Source organism: Mauremys reevesii, linkage group 4 (genome assembly GCF_016161935.1).
Source record: "Mauremys reevesii isolate NIE-2019 linkage group 4, ASM1616193v1, whole genome shotgun sequence".
Lineage (NCBI taxonomy): Eukaryota > Metazoa > Chordata > Testudines > Geoemydidae > Mauremys > Mauremys reevesii.
The window spans coordinates 58744598-58765893 of record NC_052626.1 but is presented as its reverse complement, the minus strand read 5'-3'; the positions used below and the strand labels follow the sequence as shown (position 1 = coordinate 58765893).

Genomic DNA, 21296 nt, shown 5'->3' with positions numbered 1-21296 from the left:
TAACTCATTTTGTTATCTAAGCAAGAAAAGTAAGCCTTAAGACAACAGTTCCAACCATCACTACTCCCAGTCAATGCAGACTTGTGAACAACTGAATTTGTGAGTCTGTTTAACTCTGTGCAAGATTATGCTTATTGAAATTCTAGTGTAGAGTTCTGTAGAAAAAATCCTCATGCAGAAAGTTAAAAACTTACGTTTTCACATTAAGAAAATACTGAGAGACAACCCTGAAGCCAGCATGAAGATTTTGAAGCATGAAAGATAGAGGCCTCACATTTGGGTTTGGGAAATTTGTTAGAGAGTCAGCTAAATCTATTTAGGACCCTTCTACCCCAAGCTTTCACATTCTGTTTTTCACTGTGTAAACATGGTTCCAGTTAAATTCTTTCAAGCATAGTTTGGGGCGGGCCAATGCCCACAGCATGGACAGAACAGGATAGACTTTTCTAAACTGTTCCCATAAGGTATAGCCTCATCCAAAACTGACTGGCCAAACCACTTCGAAAGCTAATTTAGGTGGAACTATATTTAAAATGTTTCTCAATTCCCTTTAAATTTAAGTGTAGACGGGACCACACTGTGCAAACAGCAAAGGTTCAACCTATACTGTAGGAAACAACCATGTCAGGGGACCCAACTATATAGCATGAGGCAAATCCCATAACAGGTGAGATTTGTTTATGTCTTTAGCATAGACAGGACCTTGCCTTGTTATAAATATATTCCTGGATTATGATACACTTTTGGACACAGCTAGGTAGCATGGTTCCAGGACATGGCTTAGATTCCATGCACAATATACAAAACTATGGGCGTAGCTACACAGTGCAGTAATGCACAACAGTGGGGTATGAATTCTAACGTGCATGGAATCTAACTGGCCTGTGTAGACTCTGATGGAAGACACTAAAAGTTCCCTAGAGCGCATTAATGCAGCACTGTTCACACTGTGTAGACAAGCCCTTCGAATTAGGGAAAATCTGTGCTGCAACCAAGCCTTTGATGTTCTTGCTTTTGTATTTATACATAGTCAAAAAAGCAGCAATGTTCCACTCACTTTCCCTACTGCAAGATAGCTGTGGCAAGAATAACTAATCACTAGTCACCTTCTCCAGAAAGGGGTAAACAACCTCAACATTTTTTAATTTTTTTCCTGATGTGTGAAGCGATAAACACATCAGAGGAATTTACAGGGATTTTAGTGAGCAATGCACAAGCAGGAAGCTAGGTTCAAGCCAAGTAACATACTTCTCCATACTTGTCATGGAAACTTTTTGAGAGCTTTTCTGAAAAGAAAACCCCTTAAGCTGACTCTAAAGTTCCAAAAAACACTACAAAACATAGCTACAAACCTGGATCAGACTTGGCTGCTCCCTACCACCACACAGGCAAGAAGGCCATAGACTTATGAAGTAGACTTTTGAGAATTCAGGGCAGCTGTGTCCTTCTCCCCAACCCTGCCAGCTCCCACTACAAGCCTTCTGAGGCGATAGAAACTCACATGACTTGTTGCTGTGCAGACTCTTCCACATATGGGGTAAAACTGGGCAGCATACAGGGCACCTCTATACCAGAGTTCATGTTACCGCGAGGACGCTGAGGGAGCAGAAACCCCATGTTAGCAGCTTAAAGATTCATTCTTAAACACACCCACAGGCTGATTTGTTCTTCTCTGCCCAGACTTTCTGATGTCCGCAATGACAACTCATTCCTTAGTCCTTAAAAATCCTGCCTCCATAAAAACCCATATTTCTCCAGCACTTCAGTTTCCTTCTGCTATGCAGTCAAATTATAAAATTTCCAAATGGCCATCAACAGTGACACATACCTTTCTTTTCGACTCCTATTTCATTTCCAGAGATGCTCATAATCCTCACTACCCAGTCAATATCTTTTTCCTCTTCCACCCACTTTTTGCTTAAGATTGCCCCAATACTTCAGAAGCATAATCTCTACTCTCAGCTGAGTGCTTCCTGACTTCCCTATTTTCCTTCCTTGCAGATTATGAACAAGTCGTCAAAGGAAGCATCAAGTTGGCAACCCTTGTTCCTTCTCATTCCCCTTAATTAAAAATAAGGCTGTCAAGAGATTAAAAAAATTAATCGCTATTAGTCGCACTGTTAAACAATAGAATACCATTTATTTAAATACTTTTGGATGTTGTCTACATTTTCAAATATATTAATTTCTATTACAATACAGTGTACAGTACCCACTTTATTTTTTTATTACAAATATTTGCACTGTAAAAAGCAAAAGAAATAGTATTTTTCAATTCACCTTATACAAGTACTGTAGTGCAAGCTCTTTATCATGAAAGTTGAACTTACAAATGTAGAAGAACGTACAAAAAAAACCTGCATTCAAATATAAAACTTTAGCACCTACAAGTGCACCCAGTCCCGCTTCTTGTTTACAATGTCACCTGAAAGTTCGAACAGGCGTTCACATGGCACTGTTATAGCCGCCGTCGCAAGACATTTATGTGCCAGGTGTGCTCAAGATTCATATGCCCCTTCATGCTTCAACCACCATTCCAGAGGACATACGTCCATGCTGATGATGGGTTCTTCTCGATAACGATCCAAAGCAGAGTGGACTGACGCATGTTCATTTTCATCATTGGAGTCACATGCCACCAGCACAAGGTTGATTTTCTTTTTTAGTGGTTCAGTTTCTGCTGTTTCCGTATCGGAGTGTTGCTCTTCTGAAAGCATGCTCCACACCTCATCCCTCTCATATTTTGGAAGACACTTCAGATTCTTAAACCTTGGGCTGAGTGCTATAGCTATCTTTAGAAATCTTGCTTGGTACCTTCTTTCCGTTTTGTCAAATCTGCAGTGAAAGTGTTCTGAGACTGCTATAACATGAAATATATGGCAGAATACGGGTAAAACAGAGTAGGGGACATACAATTCTCCCCACAAGGAGTTCAGTCACAAATTTAATTAACGCTTGTTTAAAAAAAAAAAAAAAACGCATCAACATGTCCTCTGGAATGGTGACCAAAGCATGAAGGGGCATACGAATGTTTAGCATATCTGGCACGTAAATACCTTGCAACTCTGTCTGCAAAAGTGACATGCGAAAGCCTGTTCTCGCTTTCAGGCGACATTGTAAAAAAGAAGCAGGCAGCAGTATCTCCCATAAATGTAAACAAACTTGCTTGTCTTAGTGATTGGCTGAACAAGAAGTAGGACTGAGTGGACTTGCAGGCTCTAAAAGTTTTACATTGTTTTGTTTTGAGTGCAGTTATGTAACAACAACCACCACCAACAAAAATCTACATTTGTAAGTTACACTTTCAGGATTGCACTACAGTACTAGTATTTTTCAATTCACCCCATACAATTTATTTTGTTTATCATTTTTACAATGCAAATATTTGTAATAAAAAATATAAAGTGAGCACTGTGTACTCTGTATTCTGTGTTGTAATAGAAATAAATATATTTGAAAATGTAGAAAAACATCCAAAAATATTTAATAAATTTCAGTTGGTCTTTTATTGTTTAACGGTGTGATTAATCGCGATTAATCTTTTTGAGTTAATCACGAGTTAACTGCAATTAATCAACAGCCCTAATTAAAAACTTCAAATACTGTGAACTACACTCCATTCACTTGGACCAACATGCTAGCTATGCAAGCACGTTTCATTCTCTTAATCAAATTGCCCTTGAACTAGTGGCAATTCTTTTCTCAGGGTTTTGCTCTTTCCTACTTTTCCTTCTCAGTTGTTTGATTTCTAACCATTTTCATTCTCATGATACTCAGGTGGTCATATTTTCTACTGCCCTTTGACTCTTCCACATTTATTCTCACGATCTGCTCTAAGTCATTCAGTATTGGAGCGTTGGAGGCCAGAAGTACCCATATAAACAAACTTTTGACTTATTTCAGCTGCTCTCAGCTAACATCTGAGACTAAACTGCTTCTTTTCAAAGAGGAGCAGCCTGAAGCACAATTTCTTCTCCCCCCGCCTTTCCCTGTCTGTCTGCAAGCCTCTCTACATTGCTAGAGTATTGCCTTGATGCAACCTTCTCCTCAACACCTTCTTGATGCTTTTGGTGTATCAACTTAACTGCCACCACTCTTAAGTCTCATTTCTCCGGCCACTAGACCTGTGGAATGTTACTGACCCCTTTCCCATGCATGTAAAGCTGTACAACCACATCCTCAAAATGTTCCACAGGTTGTGCTGCACTAAGCCAAATTAGCTGCAGCTAATTAATCTTCTGCGTTGCTCTCATCTCATGTCACTGGACTAACCAAAATTTGTGCGTGCGTACACACACACACACCCCTTCCCTCCCGTCCCTTTTCCTACTCCACCCTTGGCCAGCTTCTCTCCTTTCCACCCCACCCTAGCTCCATAATAGGGTATGAGGTCTCTTCTGTTGCACCTTCTCGTTAGCAAGAATTAGACTCAGCAGATATATCTGTTGACTTCACAGTGGCAAGGGGAGCTTTCTTATAAATCAGTGAAGCTAAGGGGCTGGAAGCAGAGATGTGGAGATTTTTTAGGAAGTTATAGAAATAGCCTGGCTTAGGAAGAAATCTTAGATTGAGGCTTTTGTTATTGTTATGCGAGTTACAATAAAGCTAAATCCTAAAGGAGGGAGGTAAGTTTTACTTCATATATAGCATGCGTAGACTTAATTTGAAAGAGACTGGGAAAAATCACCTACTCTTATAACCTTCCTCCTCCTTTTTTTAGCCAACCAGCCTTGCCACTCCTTACCCTGCCTGAGTTCCAAGGTCCTGCCTTCAGTTCGTTCTCTTTGGCCCTTCCTGTTGGGGGTGCTGCCCATGGCTGTGGTGTAAGTATAGGAAGCTCAGTTCTGGAGATTGAGGCTGTGTTCTCATCAAATACAGCAAAATTTGGGCCATTTGACACCTGTTGAGATGTTGAATTCTGGAAGCTTTGGCCTCGGTTTGCAGCTAGACGTAAAAAGGAGACAAGTTGTATATGAATAATGTTAGGAAGTTATTTGCATACTATACTCAAGTGTATTTTTGACATCATAAGATTACTGTTTTTCAATAAGCATAAGGATTGACCAGCCGAACTTACCTTTAAGAGCATCGCCTACTCGACTGATTGGGGCTCTCACGTTTTTCTTCCCCTTGCCTTTCAGTTCTGCCAGTGAGCTCCTTTGGGTTTCAGTTATAACAGGAAGATCCAACTCCTCCTCTTCATCTTGCTCAAGTCCCAGCAGGGTCTGTCGAGAGACACGGGCTTGAAACTGCCTGAAGAAATGCAAAAGTCAGTGTGAATTTCACTACGCAGGTTGCCTATTCAGAGCCGTACAAAACAAATCCATTTTTACTCATTCCACGGGCAAGTTTTACCTGTGATGGGACTGTAGTTTGTCTTGAGGTTCAGCCCTGCGCTGAAGCCCTTCCTGGAATATTAAATCTGCTTTCTTATAACTACCTCTCGCTTCAAGTGCCTCTGCCCATGTGATGTAGAATAACGCCAGCGATGTGCCAATTTCCTGGCTGTGTAGATAACTGTAGAGGTCTAACGGTTCACTACAGTAGTTTCCCTGCAATAGCCCAGAAGTTTCAGTGATTTACTGCACCAAGTTAAAAGAAATAAAATAAAAATAAAGACTCTGGGTCAATTGCTACCCTATGATGCACCTGCAAGGCTTCCATTGTTTTCAATTCAAGTTCCACAAGAGTAGACCCAAGGTTAGACTTAATTCTTTGTATTTAAGAGAAATATCAAGAGTTCACAAGATGAGGAAAGCAATTGCTAGAAATTCAAATATAGTGCTACTAAGCTAGACTGCTATGGTTACCTATGACTCCATGCATATACTTCATGGGTGGTAGAAAATTCCGGCCCATAAACTTACATAGGGGCATTTTCTCTCTTTAATTTTTCTTTATAATAGTGTTTAAGAATTGTTTAAGGCAGCGGTCCCCAACCTTTTTGGCACCAGGGACCGGTTTCGTAGAAAAAAAAATTTCTGCGGACCTGTGGGATGGTTTTGGGACGATTCAAGCGCATTACATTTATTTTTGTACTTTTATTTCTATTATTATTGTAATATATAATGAAATAATTATACAACTGACCATAATGCAGAATTAGTGGGAGCCCTGCCCCCTATCTGACCCCCACCCACTTCCTGCCCCCCCGACTGCCTGCCCCCCTCAGAATCCCCGACCCATCCTGCTCCTTGTCCCCTCACCATCCCCCAGAGACCCCCACCACCCTGGGACCCCTGCTCCCTGTCCCCTGACTGCCCCAACTCCCGCTGAGTCCTGACAGACCCCCGGAAAACCCACAATCCAACCCCCATTCCCTGCCCCTGCCCACCCCCAACCTCCGCCCTCTCTGTGCCCTGACTGTCCCCAGGACTCCCTGTCCCTTAGCTAACGCCGCTGGCCCCAGCCTCTTACCCCCGGCTCCCTCCTCACCCGGAGCCTCAGTGCCTCACCTGACAGCTGCAGCGTGCCTCCGGCGGGGCCTGAGCTCCGACCTGCTCAGAGCCGCGTGGTGAGGGGCGGGGCTGGGAGCTCCATGCCGAGCGGAGGCAGCTGAGCTCAGCCCGGAGCTCGCAGCCCCGCCCCCTCACCACGTGGCTCTGAGGGGGCAGGGCTCAGGGGCCCCGCCGGAGACACGCCGCTTGATGTGCTAGGGGTCGGTTCGCGGCCCGGTTCCTAACAGGCCGCGGACCGGTACCGGTCCATGGCCCGGGGGTTGGGGACCCCTGGTTTAAAGTGCCAGACTAATGGCCATGGAGGCAAAAGTCCTGTTAATCCTCAGAACAGGTACACCCTACCCTGTCAACAGCTTGACATTTGGGGAATGGGAAGAGAAGCAAGAAGAAAGACTACCTCTAGCATCCAGAAGGCGACTTAGGATTTAGGGAATTCATTTAGTACCAAACTCAATTTGGTACCAACTAAGATGAAAGTTAGTGGTAGTTTTGATGTGGAATTGAATGGGTATCCTATATCATTAACTGTAAAATCACGCTCAAACCAGGCTAGATTCAGAACGGTGACCTACAAGCCACTATTACTAACCTCAAGCCATCCAGATCCAGTCCCTCCAACAAATGCACCTTATGAAACCAGCAGAACACTGCTAATCAACATTTATTGTGTTAAATTATTTCAGGTCTCATATTTTATAACTTGGGTTAGAGAAGTTACACTAAAACTAGAACCCTTCCTTCTGCCTCAGAAGCAAGCAAAGCTTTACACTGGTCTGATCTTCACTGGAAGGAAAGCAGAGTTGTTAGTATTACTGTAATACCTAGGAGACCTAGTTATGGACCAAGCCTCCACTGTGTTAGGCACTGTAGTTACAGAACAACCAAAAAAAAAAATCCCTGCCATAAAGATCTTCCAATTTTACTTTATTTTTTTGACTGTTACATTAGTTTTGGAATTAGCTACTTTTCATTGTAAGGCAGGTGAGTGGCAGCAGGATTCTCACTTCATCTTAACTACAGATGACAGACAGTTCAGGATCACCCATTTTCCTACTTGAAGGGACCAATGAAATCATCACTCTGAGGGACAAGGAAAAGGATATGAACTTTATGAAGTGTCCATGTGTGATAGTAGCTAGAGGACATTATGCGTCTTCCATGAGTAAGGATCTTGCCTAACAGAAGACTTAGTCTCCCCCTACCGGAGCAATGCAGAAGAGAGGGTAATAGGCAGAAGGAACCCGGTTCTGGGAAACAAAAAGTGCTTCAAAAGGATGTGCTGCCTCTTAGCAACACACAGGGCATATGCAGTGGAAAATGAGCCCCCTAAAGAAGCCTGTGGACTGCTGTTGCATATGGTGCACCTGTGCCTTTAAAAAAACAAAAAACATTTTTGCCTGCTATTGTTATGACATTTAAGACAGCTAGGAAAAGATTATTAGAGAAAATGTTCTTTCCATTTATGCTGTGTATTCAGTTTCACTGTCAGTTTCCTCTGTTTGTGTGTGCCTTCCATTCAGCAACAGGGGAGAGAAGAAAAACAAAGGATAAAAAACCAGGAGCCATTCTGAGGCTTAGGGGCAGATATAGTAGCTGACACTTCATTTATCCCTCACTGTTTATATCTTTAAAAAAATCAATTGACTAGATTTCAAGTCAGCTGCATTCCTTTAAGCTTCTTCTGCTCTGTTTAACTGATCAGAGAATCAAGCAGCATCAGTCTGAAGAAATATGTAGTTTTTCAAATGAATACTTCTGAAGAAAACCAGGTACAATTTCTGTCCAGGCTGAATGACACCAGAAGACTCCTGAAGATTCCATTGGAAGAGCAGTCTTTGAATGACAGATTGGTATATGAATCCTATACTGTGAACAGCTGTCACGTGCCTGACAGAAGTGTGAAGAACTAATCTTAAATTTGCACTGCTAGCAGTCACAAAATGCACTGTACAAAGAAAAGCAGTTCAGTAACATCCAAAAGCTTCAGAAAATGCTTAAGAAAGTACCTAAGAGAACATCAAAAGGATACTTACAAACTTGAGCCAGAGACTGAGATAGCGAGGGTCTTTGTAGTATCTCTGCTGCTCATTCAGTGCTTTTACAGCTCTCTCCAGCACAGCTGAGAGATTGCTCTCTTTTCCACCTTGAGGGAATGTTTGCTCTGTCCATTTGATGTACCTGTAGATGGTATAAAAATAGAGGCATCTTAATTTCTATATATTATGAAGAGAAAAGAAGAAAAATGTGGTTTATAGTACTGAGAAAAGATAGATCATAGACTATTACAACAGAAGACATTTCTCTTTGTAGACCTTAACCCATTGATGAGGGGGTTTCTGTTACAAAATGAAAGCACTTTATTCACTTCTTGTAACATTCCTACATGAGCAGCAAAGAGTCCTGTGGCACCTTATAGACTAACAGACATTTTGGAGCATGAGCTTTCGTGGGTGAATACCTACATGAAACTCTCTACAATTTCCAACTATTAGAGATTTTACTGTCCCATTCTAGCAAAATAAAGATAGCCTACCTGTCCCAAACATCCAATGGATCATCTCCAGAATAAAAGCGGATTTCAGATTCAAATCCCCTAGAAAAAATACAACATGATACGTAAACAGTAGCTAAGTAACTACAAAGATATAGTTAACATGGCAGAAAACAAGATCTTCACTCCTATTTAAATCACTGTGACTATTTCTTCGGAGACAAACTTGTTTATTTCTCCTGCAGCAGGACCCAATCCTGCTCCCACTGGTGTCAAAGGAACCAAATTAGGCTCTTAAACCACCCTTGGACACAAAGTTTTCTAGTATTCTGACATTTAACAACAATGAGGCATTGGAACAGCCTTTCAGTGCACATTTCCAAGTTACTATCCTGAGAGTCATATGGTCCCATCAAAGAGAATTCTTGTACCCTGCTATGGGAAGTTACCAGGGAGGGAAAGATAATCCACTGACAGGTAGCCCATTTTGATGGATTATTATAGTGGAGAGGTGTTTTTCCCTGACAGGTAGCCGCCCTTACTAGATTATTATGGTAGGAGTTGCGCATTCCCTGTTCAGTACTTTCATTTGGAAGATTACTATAAAGCAAAGGGGGAAAAAAGGAGGGACATCCTCCTGTAATATTTGTATATTCCTCTTTAGAAGAATATTCAGACACAAGAGATTCTCCTTAGTGCAGTGTTCTCAAACTTTTTTATTGATGACCCCTTTCACATAGCAAGCCTCTGAGTGCGACCCTCCCTTATAAATTAAAAACAACTTTTTTTATGTATTTAGCACCATTATAAATGCTGGAAGCAAAGCAGAGCTGTGGTAGAAGTTGACAGCTCACGACCCCCCCATGTAATAACCTCGCAATCCCTGAGGGGTCCCAACCCCCAGAGTTTGAGAACCCCTGCCTTAGTGCTTGCAGTTTAAACGTTCCACTATTGAACCATGAAAGAATTCCCTCTGGCACCAGCCCTTCATCTGGTGCATAAAAGGCAAATTCCTTTGACAGCTTTAGTGTGCTACAACCACACACAGCAGCATTAGTAAAGATTCAGACTGTACTTCCGCTCCCTACACTCTTCTTACAGCCAGGAGACTAATGGTGGAAATTCAACAGAAGGTACAGAAACACTGATGAAAACAGATCAATATTTTACTCACTGTTTTTGCTGCTGAATAGCTGTGTGGCTGGAAGTCTCCTGCTGAGCCAAAACTTCCTGCAGGGTAGACATGACCCGCCCCTGTCTCAGGGGTTGCACATTCTCTTTACTCAGCTCCCACTCATTCCACTCCTGTGACATGGTGACCTCTCCTGAAACACTACACAAGAAAGTAAACAATAGAGAAAGGGTGGTCCAGAGCTTCAGGTGCTAGCCTGGGACTTACTTGACACATCTAATTCTCTGCTCTGCCACAGACTTCCCACAACCTTAGGCAAGTCACTTAGCTCTCCCTCTCTGCCTCAGTTCCTCATGTGTAAAACAGGGATAACAGCACTTTCCTGTGCTGCAAAGGTGTCATGAGAATAACTGCATTAAAAATTGAGAGGCAATTCGATGTTACAGTAAAAGGGGGTGGGCCGGACTCCTGTTATACTCCTATTAAAGCTACAATTTGAGAAGAATGAGGATGAGAGAGAGACCCTTGATGGGGTATTAACTAAATGAACCACCAACTTTAAGTGTTGGTTGAAACAGCACAGCCACTGTGGCTCTTCCATAGACTTGGCAGAATTCTATGTTTTATAATTTTGACAGATAATATAGATGCTTATTTTAAGCATTTTTCCTATTTACATGTTCAGTTGCATTAAATTATGGGTTTTAAGCATTTTGTTTCGTTTTTATCAATTTACATTTTCACAGTTGCAGGAAATTAGGGTGACCAGACAGCAAGTGTGAAAAATCAGGACAGGGGGTGGGGGGGAATAGAAGCCTATATAAGAAAAAGACCCCAAAATTGGGACATCTGGTCACCCTACAGAAAATGATTGGGGAGGAGGTCAGGCAATAAGTACTGACTGACAACAGAGGTGGGGGGGGGGTTCAAAAAGGTAACGCTTTATAAAACACACTCTCAACATCACAGAACAAAACTATACAAACTAAACATCTTTCAGTCAGAAGCTTTGGCGCTGTGTGTTTTCTTACTTTGCCTATGGGTAAGGGGCAGTAACGACGGACAGAAACGTGTTTCTGTGGGTTTGCCGGTGCAGGGTTTTGCTGGCATTTACCAATAACAATCTAATCCTGCGGGGGGGGGGGGAATGGGGGGGAGCTCAGCAGCGGCCCCCATTGCGCAGGGCGGGCGGGGCTGGTGCACCTGCCACACGGTGGTTTGTAGACCCCCGTCCTCCCTCACGGTGAAGGGGGAGACCGAGGTTCTGAGATCGCTGGGGCACGTCCGAAGGCCCAGCCCTTCCCGGGACACCCCGCTGAGCCACCCCGGAGCCGTCCTGCCCCCAGCGCTCCCCGGGCCGCCCCCAACGCCCCGCAGAGCCCACCCAGGGGCTCCTCCCCTCGAGCCGCGCTCACCCACCCGGCGCGCGGCAGTCACAGGTCCGCGGGCCACGGACACCGGCTCGGCGCCTCTAAGTCCCAACAGCGGCCAGCTCGCTCGCTCGCTCCGTTCGAGAGTTTAAACTTCAACCGCCACCAGCCTCGGCCCCATTGGCCGGTCCCTAGTACCACAGACACATCTGATTGGTCCCGCGGCCCGCCGGAAGCTCCGTGAGCAGAAGCGTAGGTTCCGCTGGGCCCATTTGTTACGGCAGAGCGTGGGGTCGGGTCCCGCCCCTGCGCAGGGGGAGTGAGCGTGCGGGTTCTTTCTAGGTGCTGCTGGCCGCAGCATCACAGGGCTCGGGCTGACCTCGGCCCTTCTTTTAGCTCAAGCCCCACAAAATCGCTGGTCGGGCCCTGGCCGGCAGGGACAGCATCAGTGTTGCCAACCAGCTAATCCCACAGACGCCCCTGCTCACTCTATTCCCCTTCTGCCCCTGCATGCTCTCTTCCACCCGCACTCACTTTCACCAGGCTGGGGCAAGGGGCTGGGGTTCAGGAGGGGGTATGGGCTTTGGGAGGGGGCTAAGGACAGGGGGTTGAGGTGTAAGAGGGGGTGAGGTGTCCTGGCTCTGGCCGGGTGGTGGTTACCTTGAGCAGCTCCCGGAAGGGAAAATGGGAGAATTTCCACAGGCCTGGAAAAGGGACACACATAATGCCCAGCTATAAAAAGGGAAATAAGGACAACCCAGGGAATTACAGACCAATCAGCTTAACTTCAGTACTCAGAAAGATAATGGAGCAAGTAATTAAGCAATCAGTTACAAGGGATGCCAAATAATCCACATGCACAGGAACATTTATCCAGCCTTCAACACAAAAACAATATGTGGACATTCAGAAAAGCTTGGCTAAGGTCACCCCACCCAAAGGATGTCTCAAGATGGGCCTACATCCTCCAACCATACCTTTGCTCTTCTTACCTGCAGTGGCAAATCTTGGAGGAAAAGAGGAAGGGGTAGGTCTAGGGGACAACTCTGCCACCTAGTGTTCGGTTAATCCTCAGTCTGACTGAGTAACTAGTTCCCTTCATTCATGCTCGTAGTTACCTACTGAGAGTTGCGTTCAAATCCCTCCCACCATGACCGTTAGAACCATTAAGCTATCTTTATGCAAAAGTGCCACGCTATTCCTCCAACAGTGCTGCATCTCGCAACAGTGCCACTACAGCATGTGGGGTAACTACTGAGTAGACTACTGTCAGATTTTTTTAAATAAGAGTGAAAGGGAAATTTAGAGAGAGGGATCTCACGTGGTTGAGATTTTCACCTTCTTGCATTAAAAAGTATCAGATCAAAAAAAGCCACCCGGGGTGCTGCTGCATCAGAGCAGGCCAGTCATCACCAGTTGATGAGTACTGATTGGATTGCAGGGGAAACAAACTGCTTGGCTAAGCCCAAGAGAACCGGATCCCTCAGCTGGGGAGTGAGACACCACTGGCCCAGGGCTGGGGGGAGCCCTCTCTCCTCACCGCAGCCCCAGAACTGGGAGAGAGGCAACTGTCCCCACCACAGCCCTGGGCTGAGGGGATTCCTCTTTCCGTGTCGCAACCCAAGCTGTGAGACAGCCCTCTCTCCCTGCCACAGCCCCAGGGCTGGGGGAGAAGTGTCTCGCCCCGCAACAGCCCCAAAGCTGAGAGAGAGGTGTCTCTCCCTGCCGCAGCCCTGCACGCCCCAAGCTTCCCCATTGCTACCCCCCAGCTACCCCTTATTACCCCCACCTCACCCCACTGATCTACCTACCTACACATTCTCCAGGCCCACCTGTGGCTACATCCCTATGTGCGCACCTGCACGGCTGTACTAATCAGCTGCACAGCCCTTGATGACCTCTTGTGTGGCTGCGCAGGCACGCAGCTTAGAGGGAACACAGGTTGCAAGTGCTTTGGAGGATAGGATTAAAATTCAAAATGATCTAGATAAACTGGAGAAATGGTCTGAAGTGAATAGGATGAAATTCAAGAAGGACAAATGCAAAGTACTCCACTTAGGAAGGATCAATCAGTTGCAGAGATACAAAATGGGAAATTACATTTAGGAAGGAGTACTGCAGAATGGGATCCAGGGTCATAGTGAATCACAAGCTAAATATGAGTCAGCAGTGTAACACTGTTGCAAAAAACCAAACATCATTCTGGGATGTATTAGAAATGTTGTAAGCAAGACACAAGAAGTAATTTTTCCACTCTACTCTGCACTGATTAGGCCTCAACTGGAGTGTTGTGTCCAGTTCTGGGTGCCACATTTCAGGAAAGATGTGGATAAATTGGAGAAGGTCCAGAGGAGAGCAACAAAAATGATTAAAGGTTTAGATAACATGACCTATGGGGGAAAATTGAAAGAATTGGGTTTGTTTAGTCTGGAGAAAAGAAGACTGAGAGGGGACAGGATAATAGTTTTCAAGTACATAAAACATTGTTACAAGGTGGAGGCAGAAAATTTGTTCTTCTTAACCTCTGAGGATAGGACAAGAAGCAATGGGCTTAACTGCAGCAAGGGAGGTTTAGGCTGGACATTAGGAAAAACTTCCTAACTGTCAGGGTGGTTAAGCACTAGAATAAATTGCCTAGGGAGGTTGTGGAATATCTATCATTGGAGGTTTTTAAGAGCCAGTTAGACAAACATATGTCAGGGATGGTCTAGATAATACTTAAGTCCCGCCATGAATGCGGGGGACTGGACTAGAAGACCTCTCAAGGTCCCTTGCAGTCCCTATGCTTCTAACATTCAAGACAGGTAGCTTCATCCTTCTCCTCCATACTGCCTGTGTGCCAGCAGGAGGAGCACTGAGCACCAGAGAGAGAGTCATCCTGCTCTTAGTTCAAGTCCACAGTAGCTGGGAGGAACAAAAGGAAAGTTCTGATCAGCACCGGCAGCCTTGTGGTGGAGTATGCTCAGCCCCACTGTGGGGAGGCAGCCACATGCATAGGCTGATCAGCACGGGGCACTGTAAGGGGATGGAGCACTCTCAGTGCAAACAGAATCTGTGGAGAATGTAGCTGCTGAAGTCTCTACTTCATACATACATGCAAATTGAGGGGTTTTGTTTGTTTGTTTGTTTTTGAGGCTTATGACTTGGCCAAATATAGGTGAATTTTCACTGGGGCAGCAAAAGGCACATACCTGACATCAACTGCCCTGCCAAATTTCAAGTCCCTGATCCAAATCCTGGAGTCACTAAAGCTTCCCACCAAAGCAGTAGTAAGAATATTTTAACATGGGCAAACACTGTTTTTTTTCTCTAACCTCATTCTTGGCAATGGCTGTATCATTTGTAGCTGAAACTTTCCCAAAAAAATTCAGGCTTAGGCAGACACCTGGCATGTAGAATGTCAGCCCAAACATTTTATGTTTGGCAAAGTTGTAAGCAGCTGAAAGCAAGTTCTTATCATGGAAAGTGTTGGGCAATCTAAACTAAAGGTGTCGCTACCTGCGCTGCCTATAAAAATAAGTGGTCATATTAAATCATATAACGTTGGGAATTGAGAGAAGCACACAGAAGAGCTTGCAATTATGGGCCTGATTCATCACTGTATTAATCCATTTTTGCACTGGTGTAACCCATCATAAAACTGGAGTAATATAGTGGAGAATCAGGCCCTGTATCAGCACCTCTTATACTGGGAATGTGACTTCCATTTGGATCATTAATTTGACCTTTGGATGCCTTATTAGATATTGGGTTCTTCTGGGTTCCTAACTAGCAGTTGGTGCCAACGGCCCTTTGCTCCAGCTGGCATAAAGAGTGCAGCTTTTCTTGACAGAGGTGGAACCTTGCTACAATTATCCAGACCTTTGTCACCCAAATTTAATTTATTTTAATGCACTTTATATGGGGCTAGTGTATAGTGGGGCTGCCTGCTAATTAAGCATTATGCCACACAGAGAGCACTTCACACTGGTGCTTTCAGTGGAGTACATGTGTTTCCACCAGCTAGGAATCTGTCCCAGTTTCTCCTGCTTTTGCATTCACATAGCCCAGTATCTCTACTTTTCATTATTTCCCAAATTTTACTGCCATTTTAATGTTTTGCCCATAAGACCCAGCAAAGCACATTTGGCAATCATTCTATCTAACCTCCTGTCCCCACCATCTGTACTGTACATCATGGGGTGCAATTAAAAACATATACATTGGGCTTCCTTACGTTATCCTGAACTAGATATCTCCACTGCCATTTCTCTGGACAGTAATTGTTGGGGGGAAATGAAAATCAAAGTCACATGTTCCCTTTATATTCATGAGACAAAGGAGCAATAGCAAGACAGTTTGCCTGCGATGTGAATTCATTAGGATTATTAGGAAGGCCATTACGTTTAATTCTGGAGAAGATTACAACACAAAGATGGTTCCCTTGATTTGGTTCGCTGACCTTAGTCTCTATTCTTAGCATAACAGGCAGCTCAGACTAACACAGTGGTCTCCAACCTTGTCTGATTGGATCCTCCCCTTTGTGACAGGTTGGCACCCGGCCCCAGCCAGACCTACCCATATCCCACCAATCCCACATGCTCTGCTCTGATTAAGTTGCTGTATTTCATTTACTTTTTCCTCCATTCCCTGTTGACTTTTTCGGTATGTTCTCCTTTTACTTCCTGTCCCATGTTTTCTCTTCTGCTTAAAATTTGACTGTACTTTCTTCTACCAGTCTGGCTGTGCTCAGGGCCAGCCCTAGTCCAAATGGCACCCCAACTCCCATTTGTTAAAACTTTTGAATACCTTATTTTTATTGCATTTATAACCTATTTCACGACTTTGATGCATGATTTGCATGCATGATTTATCCCTATCATATAAGACGATAAATTTGCATGCTAGGATTTGTAAATCTGTATTTATTCATGCCATATATAAGCAAATACAGAATGCCTGAACCATGTTACTTCAAACATTCTATTTTCCCTTTTGTCACTAACAACATAAACAGCACCCCAAGCCCAGCGCTCCCCAAGCCTGGCACCCCAGGCGGTTGCCTAGGTCACCTGCCCCTAAATCTAGCCCTGGCTATGCTAATCCACCAAGAAGTAAACTGCGAGGTCACATAATACTGTACGCCTTGCCATACCCAAACATTGGGCCTTATTCTGCAAATGCTTACTTGTGTGAGTAGTAGTATTAGCCCAGATCCTCAGGTCTGGCCAAGCTGTGCTTTGCACGGACAGTAGGGCACCAGGCTGCTTGCTTCTTACACCCTCTGCATGATCCCTTTATACACCTTTGCTGAAATTTACCCCCCTCCCCCATGATATAGGAACCCAGCACAAATCTCTCCAGACCCTTATATGCAATAGAAAAAGCCTCCACTGGGGCAGAAGGCTGGAAGGGGACATGAGAGGGCCCGAGTGATCTATGTTTACATGGATCCGTTGGCCCCAACACTCCATGGGATTGGTGTAGCAGGATTGTTGTGGATGCTACTCTAGTATAGCTGAGGGAAGTGGAGCAGGGCAACAAGGACCCACTCCCTGGATCTGGATTAGGATGGTAAAATTCTTCTCCCCAGCTGCCCTAAGTTCCCCCATGCGGAACCTACTTATTGTGGCTTTCTGTGGATGGAGTGGATTTGACCATCCCAATTAATATTCCATCAAGCACCTCTCAGAGAACAGTTCCCATGATAAACCCCAGGTGAGTGTAGCCAGCAGCTTGTAATATTTTTCAAACTACTGAATAATGTACTGTTAATTACACAGGCAGCAGGACCTGTAATCAGTGGGAAGAAAAGTCTCACCTCAAATGTGGGAGAGCTCTTCTAGGTTTTTTTTAGCTCAGGTATTTTTTACTGTATCAGTTGTCTCTACTCAGTAGGATGGACCCATTAATTTACCCAAATATATATCAAAGAAAGGGTTAGAGTGGTGTGAGGTAATCCCAAGAACCCTCACAGGCAGAGATCAAAGCAGCTGGAAATGTTGCAATTAAAAGACCAAAGCTGCTGCCTCTTTGGAATGGAGAAGAACCTAATGGGGCTGGAGGTAGCATCTATAAAGTTCATAGTTGTGGGGGGAGAGGATGGTTTATTTAATTGCTTCTCAATGACATGTCTATCTTAGGTGTTTCTAGGATGCCCATCCCAGTAGTATCTGAGCTCTATCTCAGCTGTCTGGGAGCTAGTAACAGAAAACTGCTATTTGATCTCACTCCTTCTCCTTTATCTAATCTCATCTCTCAATAGCATGCGCAGCAGTATGGTATCTGAGTGCCTCACAGAAATGACACAAAGTCAACAACTTTCCTTGGAATCTTCTTTCTGTGTTGAAATAAAAGTTAGGGTTTAAAGAAAAGGGAAATCCAAATGGGTACTTTGTGATTCACCTATACCCACCCCTGCAGCTGGCCAGATGGTGGAGGGCATATCCTGTGTGCAGAAAAGGAACACTGTTTTATGTGCAAGAGTTCTAATGCTAATATAATAATAATTCATTAATAACAATAATAGCATTTATATAGGGCTCAGCATGTTCAAAGCTCTGTGCAAATACTAATTAATCCTTACAGAACCCTTGTGGGACAGTGTAATGAGGTATACAAATCCCACACTGGAGAGCAAGGGGTTAAGGAACAACTCTGAGCTCGGGAAGCCCCGCCCAGACGCACCTGCCAAACTTGCATAAGCAGAAGGCAGGGCTTTAAAAAGGGGAGAAAAGCTCAAAGTTGGGGTAGGTGGGTGGAAGGGAGCAGATGGCTGCTCTGAAGTGAAAGTGCTGCCCAGGAGCTCATTGCCTGAGACTTGACACCACAGACCTGTACTAACCTACATATGAGAGGCCCAGGACTGAGTGTGCAGGTCAGAGACTAGACTGAAGTGATTTACTCTGGAAGCTAAAGGAGGCTGGGGCAGGAAGTGGTCTGAGGGATGGCTGATTAGCACCCCAGTGTGCCAATTGGAGACACCCACACATTGGGCCCTGGACCAGAGCCTAGTGGAGAGGGTAGCCTGGGCTCCCCTACCCATTCCAAGAGGACATTACAACAACAAAGAGCTTTCACCTAGGCTGAGAGGCCAGCTGGAAAAGACTGTTCAAGGGCCCAGTCCCCCAAATTCCTGTGCTATGGGGGGGACTGGAAACCCTTGGGGTTGACAAGTTGCTAGAAAGACTGGGAGCAGCCAAGTATATCTCCACCCTAGACCTCGCAAAGGGGTACTGGCAAATCCTCTGATGTCAGAGTCTCAGGAGAAGACTGTTTTCTCCACCCCATTAGGTCTGTGCTAATTCTGAACTATGCCATTCAGCCTCTATGGGCAGCAGCCACTTTCCAGAAAGTCATGCACCAAGTGCTGCAGCCACATGGCCAATATGTGGCAACATACATAGATGACATAATGATTTACAGTCATAATTGGGATGACTATGTGCAACATGTCATGTCCACCCTACAAGCCCTTGAGAGTGCAGGACTCAAGGTGAACTCGATCAAGTGTAGAATGGCAAACTGGGAGGTCACATACCTTGGCTACACTGTGGGATGGGGCAGATTACGAGCACTAATTGGCAAAGTTCAGGCCTTATAACTTTTCCCATCCCAACAACCAGAAAACAGGTATGGAGCTTTTTGGGTCTAGTGCGCTATTATAGATGATTCATAGCAGATTTTGACACTCTTGCAGTGCCCCAAACAGATCTTGTGAAGGTACTAGTCCCTAAAAGATCATTTGGTTGGAAGAGTGCAACAGGGCATTTAGGACTCTAAAGAACCATGTGTGTCAGGACCTGGTACTTTTTCACCCAGACTTTGAAAAAAAAGTTTGTTGCAAACGGATGCCTCTGCAGGAGGACTTGGAGCAATCCCTTCCCAGGAAGTTGAGGGAGAGGAGCAACTTGTCCTCTATATATGCAGGAAACTGTTCCCCTGGGAGATGGCCTATTCGATCATAGAAAAAGAAGCTTTGGCTGTGAAATGGGCTCTAGATATTATTTAGTGGGAAACCCCTTCTCATTAGTGTTGGCTGAACGACATGAAGGACATCAACCTCTGGATTATGCAATAGTACCTTTCATTACAACTGTATAGTTTTCAGGTATTTCACCATGCTGGGAGAACCCACCAGAATACAGATTTCTTTTCCCACAAGGGTGGGGACGCAGGGCTGGAGAACAAGATGCCATGTCCTGTTTTGAGGGAGTGGGTATGTGATGGGGTATACAAATCCCACATTGGAGATCAAGGGGTTAAGAAACAGCTCTGGGCTCGGGCAGCCCCTCTCAGACACACCTGTCAAGCCTGCACAACCTGGAGGCAGGGCTTTAAAAAGGGGAGAAAAGCTCAAAGGGGGAAAAGGATGGAATGGAGCAGACAGCTTCTCTGAGGGGAAAGTGCTCCCAGGAGCTGATTGCCTGAGACTTGACACCACGGATCTGTACCAGCTTACAAAGGAGCGGCCGGGGACTGAGTGTGCAGGTCAGAGACTAGACTGAAGTGATTTACTCTGGGAAGCTAAAAGAGGAAGTGGTCCAGGGGAGCGGCTGCTTAGCACTCCAGTGTGCTGATTGGAACCACCCAACCACAGGCCAGTGGAGAGGGTAGCCCAGGCTCCCCTACCCACTCCAAGAGGACATTACGGTGATAAAGAGCCTTTACCTAGGGTGAGAGGCCAGCTGGAAAAGACTGACTGTTCGAGAGCCCAGTCCCCCAAATACCTGTGCTAAAGGGGAGGACTGGAAACCTTTTAGGTGAGGCACTGAAGGACAGGACTCTGTTTCCACAGGGAGACGACCTACCAACCCCTGCATGATCACTAGGCAGCACCTCCTACAGGCAGGTAGGAAAATATCATCCTTATTGAACAGATGGAGTAACTGAACTATGGGTGAAATGACTTCCCAAAGTCCTTAACTAGTCAGTAGCAGAGCCAGGGCCCCAGTCCTTGGGCCTGGATGAGCTGTTGTCAGTACAGGCCCTGACAGGAGAAGGCAAGGTGGTTTTATGCTATCTTGGCACTTCCTCAATCCCCAAGGTTGCCACAGGGACCAGTTTGGCCCCCCACGTAAGTTAGAGATGCCTCAATGTTACTCTGATGGCCACGTGTCACAGCCCCCAAGGGGTGGTTGTGGCAGCTGTGAATCACCAGAGGAGAGCACTCCCCATGCATCCTCTAGACCAGCAACTCTGAGGGTGGTGGTGGCCTAGAGCCAGGGAAATCTCCAACTGCCTGCTTAAGCTAACTCCAAGACTTCTTTGTGTCGCTGGAAGGGCGCAAAGGAGCTGTCAGTGGGCTGAGGATCTTGTTCCAGGGCTTCCATATACTGATGTGCATCAGGATGCTTGCTTGTTTCATCTCCTATTGCAGCTTCCTTAACCTGGTGGTCTTGTTGGACAAGGAAGGGGTCACTCGCCAGGCAGTGTCCCACCATTTTCATGGTTCAGATTCATTTTAAGCTCTTCCATGCTAGTGCAGTGGCAGACCCCAATGTATTTAAGCCTCATAAGAAATAATAAAACCCTTGCCATATACCCTTAGTATTCCCTTTAAGAGTGGTCAAAGGATTTGAAGAGGAACTCTCATTGGCAGAAGCTTCTGTACAGCTTCATGTCCAGACTTCATATCACATAAACTTTAATACACCTCTACCCCGATATAACGCTGTCCTTGGGAGCCAAAAAATCTTACCACGTTCTAGGTGAAACCGCGTTATATCAAACTTGCTTTGATCCGCTGGAGTGCGCAGCCCCACCCTGCAGGAGCGCTGCTTTACTGCGTTCTATCCGAATTTGTGTTATATCGGGTTGAATTATATCGGGGTAGAGGTGTATTTCTCTTTCTGAAATGGGTTGAT

General features: G+C 45.1%; 2 protein-coding genes across 7 annotated transcripts in view; one reads left to right on the top strand and one right to left on the bottom strand.

Annotated features, from left to right (window-relative positions):
* BUB1B (BUB1 mitotic checkpoint serine/threonine kinase B) overlaps positions 1-11679 on the bottom strand; it is a 46243-nt gene extending 34564 nt beyond the window's left edge. The window contains exons 1-8 of one of the 5 annotated variants that reach the window (XM_039538685.1): positions 11501-11679; positions 10124-10282; positions 8992-9051; positions 8492-8636; positions 5356-5552; positions 5078-5253; positions 4745-4944; positions 1502-1596 (exon numbers count right to left, since the gene is read on the bottom strand). In XM_039538685.1, coding sequence (XP_039394619.1) covers positions 1502-1596; positions 4745-4944; positions 5078-5253; positions 5356-5552; positions 8492-8636; positions 8992-9051; positions 10124-10263 — 1013 coding nt within the window. In that variant the 5' untranslated portion in view covers positions 10264-10282; positions 11501-11679. Of the gene's footprint in view, positions 1-1501; positions 1597-4744; positions 4945-5077; positions 5254-5355; positions 5553-8491; positions 8637-8991; positions 9052-10123; positions 10283-11112; positions 11134-11284; positions 11394-11496 lie in introns of those variants that run through there. The other 4 variants (XM_039538681.1, XM_039538680.1, XM_039538682.1 and 1 more) reach the window with 4 other exon arrangements.
* A 6454-nt stretch (positions 11680-18133) lies between these two features.
* BMF (Bcl2 modifying factor) overlaps positions 18134-21296 on the top strand; it is a 58292-nt gene continuing 55129 nt past the window's right edge. Inside the window, exons 1-2 of one of the 2 annotated variants that reach the window (XM_039538564.1) lie at positions 18134-19062; positions 20228-20281. The gene's annotated coding sequence lies outside the window, so the exon portion shown is untranslated. Of the gene's footprint in view, positions 20282-21296 lie in introns of both variants that reach the window. The other variant, XM_039538562.1, reaches the window with a different exon arrangement.